Below are 14,423 nucleotides of genomic sequence, written 5' to 3'. Positions count from 1 at the left end.
TGCTCTTTCCACTCACTTATGTTTCATCCCATCCTTGGGACTTTCTCTCCCTATTCCTAACTCCTTCTCATCCATTTTCCTTCTCACTCCTTCACTCCTATATTCTCTTCCTTTTGCCATTTCTCAGTTCTCCTTAACACCTACCTTTCTCCTCTTCTTCCTCTCTTCCCTTCTGCTCTGAATCTCTTGTCCCTGGCTCAAGGGTCAGAAAGGACATTTCCAAAATTGAGTGTTGGCCTTTTGTCTCTCCCAGGAGATATGAACTATTTTGATTTTATTTATTTATTGTCATTTGTATTGGGTATATATAGGCTGCTAAGAGGTTAAGTTGAAAGGACCATTTGCTCTAGTTCTTCAGCACTTATTTGTCTAACAAGACTCCGAGAAGTGACTGTCCTCTTATTGTTTGTTTAAACATTGCCATGAAGTTAAACTCGTGAAAAACGGCTTCTGTTTATTAATAAACTTTGTACAAAATAAACCAGTTCACTGCTCCACAATTTTGTACTGCAATCAATCCAAATGCATGATGCATATCTTGGTGTTTTTGTGAATGATCACAATTTCTAGTAAAAAAGAAAATTAACTTACATCGTGTCATTCCCAAGCTCAGAACGTCTTGCTTTACAGATAAAGAAGAAGCATTGCCATTGTTGTCAGGTAGAAAATGCACAGCAAGCGCCCCATAAATTGCAATTAAATAAATAACTTGTTTAGGTGGTGGTTCAGGGCTAAGTATTAACTAAAGGCTAATCTGTGCCAGTGAGGATATTGAGATGTCACTTTGAGTAGAACTGTGGAATCTGTTATATCCTGCTGTGAGGGCAGACAGGCCTCACAGATTTAATGTGTCATCCAATGAAGAAGTTCCTACAATAGCCCTCTCTCAGCAATGCACTGAAGATCATGCCAGCCTCATTTAATGTAGCCGCACGTCTGGAGTGAGACTTACCACAGCAAAACGTGTGTTAGCATCAGCCAGTGACAGCAATAAAACAACAGAAGTAGATGTTGAATAGTAAAGGTAGTTGTGGTTCTGTTCGCCAAGCTGGGAATTTGTCTTGCAAACGTTTCGTCCCCTGTCTAGGTGACATCGTCAGTGCTTGGGAGCCTCCTGTGAAGCGCTTCTGTGCTGTTTCCTCCGGCATTTATAGTGCCCTGTCTCTGCCGCTTCCGGTTGTCAATTCGAGCTGTCCACTGTAGTGGCCGGTATATTGGGTCCAGGTCGATGTGTTTGTTGATAGAGTCTGTGGATGAGTGCCATGCCTCTAGGAATTCCCTGGCTGTTCTCTGTTTGGCTTGCCCTATAATGGTAGTGTTGTCCCAGTCGAATTCATGTTGCTTGTCATCTGTGTGTGTGGCTACTAAGGATAGCTGGTAGTGTCGTTTCGTGGCTAGTTGGTGTTCGTGTATACGGATCGTTAGCTGTCTTCCTGTTTGTCCGATGTAGTGTTTTGTGCAGTCCTTGCATGGGATTTTGTACACTACATTGGTTTTGCTCATGTTGGGCCCGATACCCAACATGAGCAAAACCAATGTAGTGTACAAAATCCCATGCAAGGACTGCAGAAAACACTACATCGGACAAACAGGAAGACAGCTAACGATCCGTATACACGAACACCAACTAGCCACGAAACGACACTACCAGCTATCCTTAGTAGCCACACACACAGATGACAAGCAACATGAATTCGACTGGGACAACACTACCATTATAGGGCAAGCCAAACAGAGAACAGCCAGGGAATTCCTAGAGGCATGGCACTCATCCACAGACTCTATCAACAAACACATCGACCTGGACCCAATATACCGGCCACTACAGTGGACAGCTCGAATTGACAACCGGAAGCGGCAGAGACAGGGCACTATAAATGCCGGAGGAAACAGCACAGAAGCGCTTCACAGGAGGCTCCCAAGCACTGACGATGTCACCTAGACAGGGGACGAAACATTTGCAAGACAAATTCCCAGCTCGGCGAACAGAACCACAACAACGAGCACCCGAGCTACAAATCTTCTACCAAACTTTGAATAGTAAAGGTACTCTGTAGTCCATAGGGATGCCTAATAAAATAAAGGAATAACACTAAGCTCTTAAGTTCGTGACATGAGGTGTCAGAAAGCAGCCACTACCTATAGAATAGCAATTATGTTTCAGAGAGAAAATTGAGAATAGAGAGAAAGGAGGTAATAGCAAAAATGAAGAGAGTTGAACATTTCAAAGACAGGCACTGAAGTGACCTAATTGTACTGGAATCTACAATGTAAAAAAAGCAGTTTGAATGAAAACAAGATCATATGATTATGGTGCCCAAAGGTACCTTCCCCCATCCTGCAGGAACACAGATAAGGGCTGCAGCCGAGTCAACACAAGGAGAGGCTGATTACAGTGGAAGTTTAACCATGGCTGCAAGACAGAATTTTCAATGCCTGGAGGATCATCTCCTGTGTCCCATCTGTCTGGAGGTCTTCAAGCAGCCCTTGATGCTGCAATGTGGTCACAGCTATTGTAAGAATTGCGTCCACTCCCTTTCTGGAAATCTGGCCAGTTGTTTCACTTGTCCTGTGTGTCGAAAGGCTGTGGACAGCAGAAGCTCCTCTCCCAATGTCTCTCTGGCTCGTGTCATTGACACCCTGATGGTAATGAATGGGTCCAGCAGTGATCAGGAAACCTGTAGGGATCATCACAACCCATTGAGCCTATACTGTGAGAAGGACCAGCAGATAATATGTGGGCTCTGTGGAATCATCGGACAGCACAAGCAACATAAAATAACACCACTCTCAAGTGTGTATGAGAGAATGAAGGTAAGGGTCATTATCATTGTATTCACTTTCTACTTGTTAACACTCAAATTGCAGATTTCACAAGATTCATTGTTGACATTTATGTGACAACTAATGTAATAGAGTACAGCACAAATGGTTAAAGCCATGAAAGTAATTTGCAAAATCAGTTGTCATATTTCCTCACAACATCAGAGATTCATGGCAAAGGCTGAAGCAGATTGTTACCAGTTTAACGATCAAGCTTGGCTTGTTTAAGTGAGGAAAGAAATTTTAAAATTTTAAAATATCTTAGTGTTTGAAAGTAGTGGGCCAGGGTCCACAATGGACCTAGCTCGCACGTGACCTGTAATCTTTTATCTCAATTTGTATTGATGATTCCATGACCTAATGCAATGAGCTAGAACAGTGCTGAATGGGAATATAGCGTCCTGAGTATGTGTTATCTGAAATATTAATTTAGAATATCATTGACTGGAAATGCATGTATATTTTGTTTTTATTTGGAAAGAACACATTGCAAAACAAAGTAGACAGGCTGCAGCAGGGTAAAATGTTGCATTTGCGAAGAACACAAGCTGCCCATCGGGAGTCACTGAATCTGCAACTCCTTCAGAGAAAGGTCACATGACTGGACTTTGTCAGTGAAATAAATAGTTTTGGGTTTGCACACAGAGTAAGAGATAATGTGGACTGAGTAACAGCCTATGCCTTCCTTCTCTTTTTTTTCTGGAAGCCTTCTTATCAAAGTTTGAGGGTCGAAAATTGACTGGAAGACCTTATCACTGCAAGTGGAGGTTTCAGTTGGAAGATTTTACAGCAACACCATCTCCAGAAATGCTGCATTTATAGGTAACACCCCTGTTTGGAGGAGTAATGAATGTGCATGTACAGAAACAGCATTGCAGTGAACTCATACAGTTGAAGAATCACAGATTTCGGACCATTAGGCATGTGCAACAGGAATAGCAGTAAGCAGTTTGGCCCTTCAGACGTCTCTACCATTCAGTAGGATCATGGTTGATCCAACATTTCTCAGGATCACTTACCTGACTTTTCACCAGAACCCTTGATTCCACGACTAATCAAGGATCTATCTATCTCAGCCTTAAACATACGCAAGGCCTCACTGCTAACATCAACACTCATATCATTCCTAATAAGACCATAAGATATAGGAACAGGAGTAGACCATTCAGCCTGCTCCACCATTCGGTAGGATCATGGCTGATCTAACATTCTTCATGTCCACTTTCCTATTACTGTTGACTGATCAAGAATCCAATCAGCCTGAAATATACACAAGGACTCTTCCCCCACAGCTCTCTGTGGCAAGAAGTTCCAAAGACTCTGAATCTTCTGAGTGAAGAAATTCCTCCTTGTCTCAGTTTTAAATTGACACCCTTAATTCTGAGACTGTGCTCTCTGGTCCTAGACTCTCCTTGAAGTAGAAATATTATCTCAGCATTTACCCAGTCAAGACCCTTTAGAATCCTATGTTTCAATGAGATCATCTCTCATTGTTCTAAATTTCAATGAGTAGAATCCAACCTTTTAAATCTTTGCTTATAAGGCAACCGCTGTATCGAGATTCATCTTAATGAACCTTCTCTGAACTGCCTCCAATGAAATAAAATATTTTCTTCAATCAAAGGACCAAAACTGTTTGCAGTACTCCAGATGTGATCTCACCAGCACTTTGTACAATTGCAGTAAGACTTGCGTATTCTTTCTTATGCTCCATCCCCCTTGAAATAAGGGCCAGCATTCCATTAGCCTCCCTGATTTGCTGCTGTGCCTGTGTGCCAGCTTTTCTGTGTTTTGTGCATGAGTTTCCCAAGTCCCCTTTGTTTTGTAGCTTTCTGTAGTTTTTCTCCATTTAAATATTACTGTTCTTGTGTTCTCCCTTCCAAAATGAACAACTTCTAATTTTCCCACATTATACTCCCTTTGCCAACTTTTTTTGCCCTCTTGTTTAACTTATCAATATCTCTTTATAAACTGGTCTGGAGTTCTGAGGAAGGGTCACCGGACCCAAAACGTAAACTCTGATTTCTGTTCACAGATGCTTCCAGAGCTGTTGGGCTTTTCCAGCAACTTTTGTTTTGTTTCTGCCTTGAAAGATTAATCTTTAAAATGACACATAAGGTGATGCCTTTTACAACTTCATAACTTTTAAACCTAAGTCCAATGTTTCAGTGAATTTGTAATTGTGGAATGTAATGCTTATTAACAATTATGTAGAAATAACGACTTAATAGAGAAGATTTATCTGTGGAGATTTACTGAATGTTTACATTAGCTCTTCACAATAAGAACTATGCTTTTGTAACTCAAAAACAAGAATGACAGCTTTGTCCCAGCAAAGGAATTCATTGCTTGACTTGAACGTAGACTGTTTCTTAGTAAATTTGCTGCACAATGTTTTGGCTGGATGTAGTTCTGATTATTTAATATTTAAAATATAATTTATTTATATCGTCAATTGGAGGATTTAACATCAATACCATCTCCAAAGGTTAGAAGTTTTCTTTTTTAAAATAATAATTACCTACTATATTTTGTGCTCAATTTCTGGAGCTGCTATATCCTCACAGCCACACGTTTTTGTTGTTTGTTAGAACTTCCCTGTTTATTCTACTTACCTTTTCTTGCAATTCTAGCTACTGTGTCATGAATTAATTATCACTTATGCAATTGAAATTTCGAAGATTAGTGGTCATGACTGCTTCCTTTTACATTCTATCAAAAGCCAGATTACTGCACACAAAGGGTGGTACATGTATAGAATGAGTTGCCAGAAGTGGTGGAGGCTGCTACAATTCAACATTTAAGAAGCATTTGGATGGGTATATGAATAGGAAGAGTTTGGAGGGATATGGGCCGGGTGCTGGCAGGTGGGACTAGATTGGGTTGGGATATCTGGTCAGCATGGATGGGTTGGACCGAAGGGTCTGTTTCCATGCTGTACATCTCTATGACTCTATGACTTGAAACCAGCTTTAGGTTTCTTGAGTGCTTTTAACAATAATAAGTTATAAGAAACTTAAAATAGTTCCAAGCACTGAGGTCAGGTAGCATCGAAAGAGTGGGAAGCAGTCGACATTTCAAGTTAGTGTTTTCATCAGTCAGTAGACGAAGAATGACAGGTTAAACAGCGTCCGAGGAGCAGGAATGTCATCATTTCAGGCCGAAACCCTTCGTCACGACTGGGGAGGGTATGGGAAACCCAGAAGTAAATGGTTGGTGGGGGGGGGGGGGGGGGGAAACTGGGAGATGGGCAGGTGGTATAGTGATAGGTAGATGCAGATAGGTGTTATTTTGATTGGTTAGTGGGAAGGGTGGAGCGGATAGCTGGGTAGGAAGATAGGCAGGTTAAGACAGGTCAGGAGGTGAGGGGAAGGGCTGGACATGGGATAAGGCTGGGGGGAGAGGGATTTTGAAATTGGTGAAATCCTTGTTGAGGCCATTAGGCTGTAAGCTTCAGTTGTTCCTCCAGTTTCCATTTGGCCTCGCTCTGACAGTGGAGGAGGCCAAGGATAGACATGTCGCCAAGGGTGGGGTGGGGGAATTAAAATGGATGGCAACTGGAAGGCCGACTTAGTTATTGCGCTCAGAGTGCAGATGCTCCTTGAACTGGTCCCCGAATCTGCGTTTGGCCTCCCTGATATAGAGGAGACCACATTAGGAGCAACAGAGGAGCAACAGATACAATAGATCAAGTTAGTTGAAATGCAGGTGAATCTCTGCTGGATCTGGAAGGATTGTATGGGGCTTCTGGATGGAGGTGAGAGGGGTGGTGTAGGGGCAGGTGTTGCACCTCTTGCAGTTGTAGGGAAAGGTACCCTGTGTGGTGGAGAAGTTCATCAGAACTGGAAGGAGTTGGAGATGCAGCAGTTTGAATCAAGTGCAAGGGGTTAAAGAACAGGAAGGAAGGTCTGTGATAAGATGTAAGGCAAGATTAAGTGACAAAAGGGATGATGCTGTCAGGCAAAAGGGACTGTTATTGGATAAACAACAGCAGTACTTGCTGTCTGTTCAAATAGTGACATTGGTATGAGCGGGCGTTACGAATATAACGAAACCCTATATATTTTGAAAATGTAAACAGAGATTTTCTTAAGGGAAGTTCTGCATCCACTCCCAACCTCCTCCAATGCTCTGGGCTCCTACTTTGTGTCCACCTCCCATCTTTCCCTCGCAAACCTCTCTGTTGCCTGCTTAATAATTGTTTCCCACTTGAAAGCTTTCATACACAGCTTCTAACTAGTCCGTGCAAATTATGTTGCAAGTTAATTGTGTATTAATGTTGGTTCACACATTGCATTTATTTTTAACTTGTTTAAACTTCTGATTTATCACAGCAGTTTTTATATATTCCTGTGGATATTAAATAAACTAGTTCTCTTATTTTTTAAAAAGCAGTTCTGTGGAAGGGTCACCTGAAGCGTTAACTCTCATTTCTCTTCACAGATGTTCTTAGACCTGCTGAGCTTTTCCAGCAACCTTTGATTTTGTTTCTGATTTAAAGCATCCACAGTTCTTTCGGTTTCTCTTTAAAAACTGGAGCCCTCACACAACCTCCCTTTCCACGTATTTTTATGTCATCTGCAAATGTAGCTACAGTGCATTCACTTCCATCCTTCATGTCATTTATATATGACTTATATAATTTATATGTCAGAAAGAAATTGGGGAAAAAAGCATTTCTCTATGTACACCACAGACTGACAAATCTGTTTTCCTCCTGATATTTTGTGTGTTCACCATGTAGGTACAGGGTGCTACCATTAAGAATAGCCATTGTGATCCATGTGTGCAAGCAGATGTTCTATGTTGTGCACCTTATAGGACAGGCAAAGGTGCTTACTGCTGCTGAGACTTTGTGACATTCATGCCTCTGATGTCATATTTGAACTCCAGCTATGTACCATTTCACATTGCTGCAAGCTGGGAATTTCCCTTTGCTGAGGTGTTGCCAGTCATCCCAAAGGAAAAGAGAAGTTAGTTCCTTGGTTCACTGACCAAGCGGTTCCGGTGGAAAGGAAAGTAATGCCTTTTCTAATTGAGCAGCAAAACAGCCCAACACCACCGGACACAGCCATCCTGCACTGAGATGGTGGCCGAGGGTCAGTGTAGAGCCCTGGGTGAAAATGTACAGAAATGATGGAATAAGGTTAACAATATTCTGTGCTTCACAAGGTTTAAGTGTCACTATCTTCTCTCTGCTACCTCATAGTCACAGGGCCACCACAACACCTTAATCTCCCCAAGGCCCCTGGACTACAACTTTCATGATTTAAAACATTATATCGACTCAACCACTCTCACCCATCTCAAACTATCTCCCCTTCCTGCCACCTGCACTTCCTACTGGGGACACCACTACCTCACTACCTCTCCGACTTCTGCATCATCACTGACTGCTCTTCCAACTACTTCCAACACACTCAATCTCTCCCTTTATCTCATTGCAGGAAAGTTGGTCTATGCCTTGAACTAATGACAGCACTCCAATTGACCCACTTGTAATCCCTGGACAGGTGGCACTTGACCTTCCAGGAGTGACCGTCACCAACCTCCTGGACTGAAATTGGATGAGCTGTAATGATGCCCTCTGACTAACCATGGTTCTCCCTTGATCCCATTAAGGACTGGCCTCCTTTGACTTTCACAAATGGCTGTTTGATTAAAGCTCATGCCAGTATTAGGCCGCATAACTTTTGGCACATATTGGAGGTGTGAAATTGATGGAGTATGGTACTGTGCAGCAATATGTCCATTCACGTGACTATTCAAACCATGACAAGCTGCCTGCCTCTCCCTCTGGCTAAAAAGCAAAGCAAGTCGTAAAGGCCAACAGCCTCCAAGTAAGCACAGAGTGAGTAAGTGAATGTAAACTAAGAGCCATTAGATGAGTCCTGTGTAGCTGCATGAGATGTCCCTACATGCAAAGCAATCTGTCAGAAACATGCAAATTGTACGTGTTCCCAGAGTTCCAAAGTGAAGTCCTAAAGAGCTGAATTGGTGTCTGAGTTGGTCCATAAGCATCCACAATGACAAGGTAAGGCTGTTGGTTTATAGTCATTGACCTGGGTGGATGAAGGATGGAAGAGCATGGTGTCCAAGGAACATGCAAGGTGTTGTGATGAAGACAGAGTTAGATGAAGGCCCGGAGGTGCAAGCATCAAGTTGTTGCTGCTTGGTAACTGCCCTGACTTACATGATGGGAAATAACAGTGAGTTGGGCTGTTGATTTGAAAAGCATCAATGGAAACAAGACAGTCACCATTCATTAGCGAGATTCTGACCTTGCTGTTTAAACATTGAGAAAACAATTTCTGATTTTCTCCTCAATGTGGAAATTCTGATTTTTAAAAATTTTCTTTGTGGTCCCACATTTTTCAATATTTTCTACGCTGATCTGGAGAACAGAAAATTATGCCCCTAATAATCTGTGCTCGAGTTTTTAAAAATTCATTTGTGGGATGTGGACATAGTTGGCTAGGTCTTGAGAAAGTGGTGCAGAGTTGCCTTCTTGAATTGCTGCAGTCTATAGTGTAGATCCACTTACAATGCCATTAGGGAAGGAATTGCAGAATTTTGACCCAGCGACACTAAAGGAATGGGATGGTGAGTGGCTTGGAAGGAGACCTACAGATGGTGATGTTCCCATGTCCCTGCTGTCCTTCTAGATAGTAGTGGTTGTGCGTTTGGAGGTGCTATCTAAGGAATTGGTGAATTTCTACAGCACTATTAGACCATACAGTATAGGAGCAGAATTTGGGCAATTGAGTCTTTTATGCCATTCAATCATAACTGATATGTTGTCCTGCTTTCTCCCCATAACCCTTGATCCCCTTACTAATCAAGAACCTATCTATCTCTGACTAAAATAGACTCAATGACTTGGCCTCCACAGCCCTGTGCGCCAATAAATTCCACAGATTAACCATCCTCTGGCTGAAGAAATCCCCCTCATCTCAGTTCTAAAGGGTTGTCCCTTCATTCTGAGGCTGAGCTCTCGGGTCCCAGTCTATCCTACTAATAGAAATATCTTCTCCACATCCACTCTATCCAGTCTCTCAGTATTCTTTAAATTTCAATGAGATCGCCTCCATCATCCTTCTAAACTCCATCAAGTACCAACCCAGAGTCCTCAACCACTCCTCATATGCCAGGCCCTTCACCCTTGGGATTATTCTTGTTAAACTCCTCTGGACCCCTTCCAATGCCAGTACATTCTTCCTTAGATATGGGACCCAAAACTGCTCTCAATATTCGAAATGCTGTCTGACCAGAGCCTTATACAGCCTCAGCAATACATGCCTGCTGTTGTATTTTCGCCCTCTTGAAATGAATGCTAACATTTGCCTTCCTTAACTGCCAACTGAACCTGCATGTTAATCTTAAGAGAAATCTGAACTAGGACTACCAAGTCTTTTTTGCTTCAGATTTCCGAATTATCTTCCCATTCAGAAAATAGTCGACAACTCTATTCTTCCCACAAAGGTGCATAACCTCACATTTTGCCACATTGTATTCCATATATCATTTCTTTGCCCACTCTCCTAGTCTGTCCAAATCCTTCTGGAGCCTCCCCACTTCCTCAACACTATCTGTCTCTCCAGTTGTCTTTGTGTCATCAGCAAATGTAGCAACAATGCCCTAATTTCCTTCATCCAGATTGCTAATGTATAATGTGAATAGTTGTGGTCCCAGTACTGACCCCTGTGAAACTCTATTAGTCAGCGGCTACCAATTTGAAAAAGATCCCTTTATCCCTACTCTCTGCCTTCTGCCAATCAGTCAATCCTCTATCCATGCCAGTACCTTGCCTCTAACACCATGGGCTCTTATCTAATTTAGCAGCCTCCTGCGTGGTAACTTGTCAAATGACTTTGACTAACTTTCCTTTGTCTACCTCCTCAAAAAATTCGAACAGAGTTTTCAGGCATGACCTTCCCTTGACTAAGCCATATTGACTCTGTCCTAGTTTACCATGCATTTCCAATTAATGCGTAATCTCATTCCTAATAATGTCAAGCTTCTTGAATGTTGGAGGACCTGCTCTCATCTAGACAGGTGTAGATTCTGTACTTGTTACTAAAGGAGCCTGGCTGGTGTGAATCTGATACGGAGCTATTCAGAGTCTTATGTATAGCTGCCAATATCCTCCTTTTTCAAATGCAAACTTTGTTATGACCAATGGGGAAGTGGGACAAGGAAAAGAATCTGGTCATCCTCCAAACTCGGCTGTAACAGCCTGTTTCTGTCTCAACCTTCTGTATCTCAGGTTGATGGCAATGAAAGATTGCGGGTATTTTCTGTTGTGGAAAGGTCGTATTATTTTTCTGAAACTGTTTAGTTTGTATAATCAGTAAATAGTAATGTGTGTTTATCTACCTATGGAGTGCTGTTCTGGTGTTACCTAAGAAAGTGAATGAACTGGACCTGTATGTCTCACTGGTTAAGTCTTTACAAGTCATTAGTATATTTTCATACACTCACTTACTCACTTACGAAATGTTATACTTGGATTTGCATTTCAAAGAGTTTGGAAAATTAGCCTATTAGGAAATATTTGTTCATTAATCTAGTCTAATTAATTTAAATTCTCCAGAGAATAATTGGATTCACTCACAAACTGAATTTCAGGCCTGAAATTGCGATCAGTGATGTTCCCTTGTTTTGGGTTATTTCCTATTTTAAATTAGCAATGGCATTTGAAAGAAGCACTTTAAGCATTTATACTTACAATGCTGTATTTACGCTCAGCTTTAAGTAGTCTTCTTCAGATTGTCAGCGAGATTAGACAGTAAACAGGATTTTCCTTTCCAATGGGCTAGCAGGATACTTGATGGGAAGGTGGGAATGAACGAGACCCCCGGAATACAGGATCCTTAATTATTATAGAGCTAGCCACATTTTCTGGCATCACTTCCACCAGACGTCCCAGCTCAGATATGGCCTTATTTAGATGGAGCTGTAATAATGTAATATTTCATGGCCATTGCATTAATAACACTGGTCATTGCTTATGCCAATCTTCAGGAGATGCCATTGTTTCTGACAGAGGCACAAGATCTTAAAGATTGTTAAGATCCAAATGAAATCAGAATTTAATTATGGTAGAATGGATAACTAGTTCTATCTCAGTAGATTTTGTCATATCATTGGAAGTAAAATTCTGTTTTGTTATCAAGACTCTGTGAGTCTGATTCTTGGAGCAGCAATAACCATTTCTTATCCCACCCGTGGTATTAAAATTTCAAGCACTTTTGAGAAGGCTTTCAGCAGTATTCCCAAAGAAGTTCAATAATATAGTCTGCAGGAAGTTCACTGAAGTCAGACTGGTTAGACAACCTGCCCCTTCCTGTTTGCTAGCAAAGAGAATCACAACTAGTCTGTTTACCCTATCCATGCACCTCGTGATTTTATAAACCTCTGTAAGGTCACTGATAGCTTCCAGGAAAAACAGTCCCAGCCTATTCAACCCCTTCCATTGGCTCAAGCCCTCCAACTCTGGCAACATCCTTGCAAATCTTTTCTGAACCCTTTCAAGTTTTACAGCATCCTTCTGATAGGAGGGAGACCAGAATTGCACACAATATTCCAAAAGCGGCCTAACCAATGTCCTGTACAGCCACAATATGACCTCCCAAGTCCTATACTTAATTCTCTGGAAAGGAAAGTATGCCAAACATCTTCTTCACCAACCTCCACTTTCAAGGAACAATGAACCTGTACTCCAAGGTCTTTTTATTTAGCAATACTCTCCAGGGCCTTACCATTAAGTAGATAAGTTCTGCCCTGATTTGCTTTTCCAAAATACAGCACCTCACATTTATCTAAAGTAAACTCTACCTGCCACTCCTCGGCCCATTGGCCTATCTGGTCAGGATCCCGTTGTACTGTGAGGTAACCTTCTTTGCTGTCCATCACATCTCAAATTTTGGTGTCATCTGCAAGCTTACTAACTATACCTCCTTATGAATGACAAAAAGCAGTAGACCAACCACTGATCCTTGTGGCACACACTGGTCACAGGCCTCCAGTCTGAAAAGCAACTCTCCACTATCACCCAAATTGTACTTAAGTAGGTTAGGACAGAGAGAAAACATGTCTTGATTGCCCTTGAACTTTACATGATACCATCCAGTGCTGGTATATTGCACAATAAAAGTGTAAGACCACCACTTGTAGCAACAAGTTGCACTTCTTTGGATTCTGAAGTCATTTCATACACAACCTGAGCTTGAAATGTAATCCCACCAGTTTTGCCCTTATGGTGGTTATAAATCTCTACAAACATCAGATGTGAGAATGATTGCCAGAAATTCATGGGTGATATGAATATGATATACTAAGGAAATTTGTCACAGGAGAGAATTCCTCACACTGAATCTTTATATTGGTCATATCAAGAAACATTAGCGGCAGCCTAATTAATATTACATTTCCTTACAGGAACAACTTGCTTTGCACATAACAGGAGTTCAGACCCAAAAGAACAGCATGGAGGGGCAAATGAACAAGCTGATACACAACAAGACACGTATCATTGTGAGTTTGTAGTACTGGAGATTGTTTACAAGGTCCAGCGCATACTTTTCGAAGAGATCATCTCAGCAATGTTCCTCTTTGAAATAAAGTTTGATATGAATGGATAAATAGTCCATAAATTGCAGGTTTAGGGGCAGGTCTGACTGATATCCCAGACAATGTGTTCTGAAATATGTTCTTCAATAATTATGTGATGGGAGTAGCAGACTACTGTAGTCCACATGTAGCTATTAGACTACAGAAAAACCTGAACCTTTTAAAATCAGCAAATCATACAATTGTACAATCTCTGAATGAGAGAGGAAAGCTACAGGATTAGGAAGAACCCTTTGCTAAATTATTTGGATGTTCCCCACCATATTTTCATGTCCTATCCATACGATAGCAAACATCACATTCAAGATTATGTATTTTTCAGGCTAAAACACATGCCAAGTTTAATGAAAATGCATAATAATACAAATATAAAAGCAATACAGCAGAATAATTTACACTGCGAATGCTCAACTTGGACACTTGATTTTCTTTCCTAAATAACAAAATGTCCAGAATGTTAAGATTCCTTCCAGAATCTTCTGGCTTAGTTCCTCTGATAGAGTGGACTTTCAGAACCCTGAGTCACTGCTGCAGTGGATCAATCCACATTTAAAGTAGGGGGAACTGGGAACTGAAAACTGATAAGCTGTCATCTATTACACCATTACTAGGAGTACTTTTCACAAGGAAAAATTTATGTTCATATCCAATTTTGGCTTTCATTGTAGTGTGAGAGATTCAGCTGTGCACATTCAATGAGAAATATGTTTGATTCTGATGCTGCAATAGTATATATAATTCTTTAGTCCTAAGAACAACTCTTAATGATGATTATGTGCTACGAGCTTCATGAGCATTCAACATTTCCCAGGCAAGACAGAACTTGTGGTGGAATTTGAGGGATTAGTCATTTGCAAAGTATTCATTTTTCAGACAGCAAGATAAGTTGCAAAGTCTTTCCTGTGCCCCTTTTGACATGCAATATCTTCATCCTTGACAATATCTAATTTGAAGGCCCAGATAAAACA

At 41.3% G+C, this 14,423-nt stretch overlaps 1 protein-coding gene across 1 annotated transcript in view; it reads left to right on the top strand.

The window, feature by feature from the left end:
- The first annotated feature begins 2,310 nt into the window (after nucleotides 1–2,310).
- LOC140491192 (E3 ubiquitin-protein ligase TRIM50-like) overlaps nucleotides 2,311–14,423 on the top strand; it is a 32,639-nt gene continuing 20,526 nt past the window's right edge. The window contains exons 1-2 of the mRNA XM_072589171.1: nucleotides 2,311–2,814; nucleotides 13,264–13,359. Of these exons, the coding sequence (XP_072445272.1) occupies nucleotides 2,311–2,814; nucleotides 13,264–13,359 (600 nt within the window). The remainder of the gene's footprint in view (nucleotides 2,815–13,263; nucleotides 13,360–14,423) is intronic.

The sequence above is a fragment of the Chiloscyllium punctatum genome, chromosome 19 (genome assembly GCF_047496795.1).
Source record: "Chiloscyllium punctatum isolate Juve2018m chromosome 19, sChiPun1.3, whole genome shotgun sequence".
NCBI classification, from domain to species: Eukaryota; Metazoa; Chordata; class Chondrichthyes; order Orectolobiformes; family Hemiscylliidae; genus Chiloscyllium; species Chiloscyllium punctatum.
This window is presented reverse-complemented; position numbering and strand designations above follow the sequence as displayed.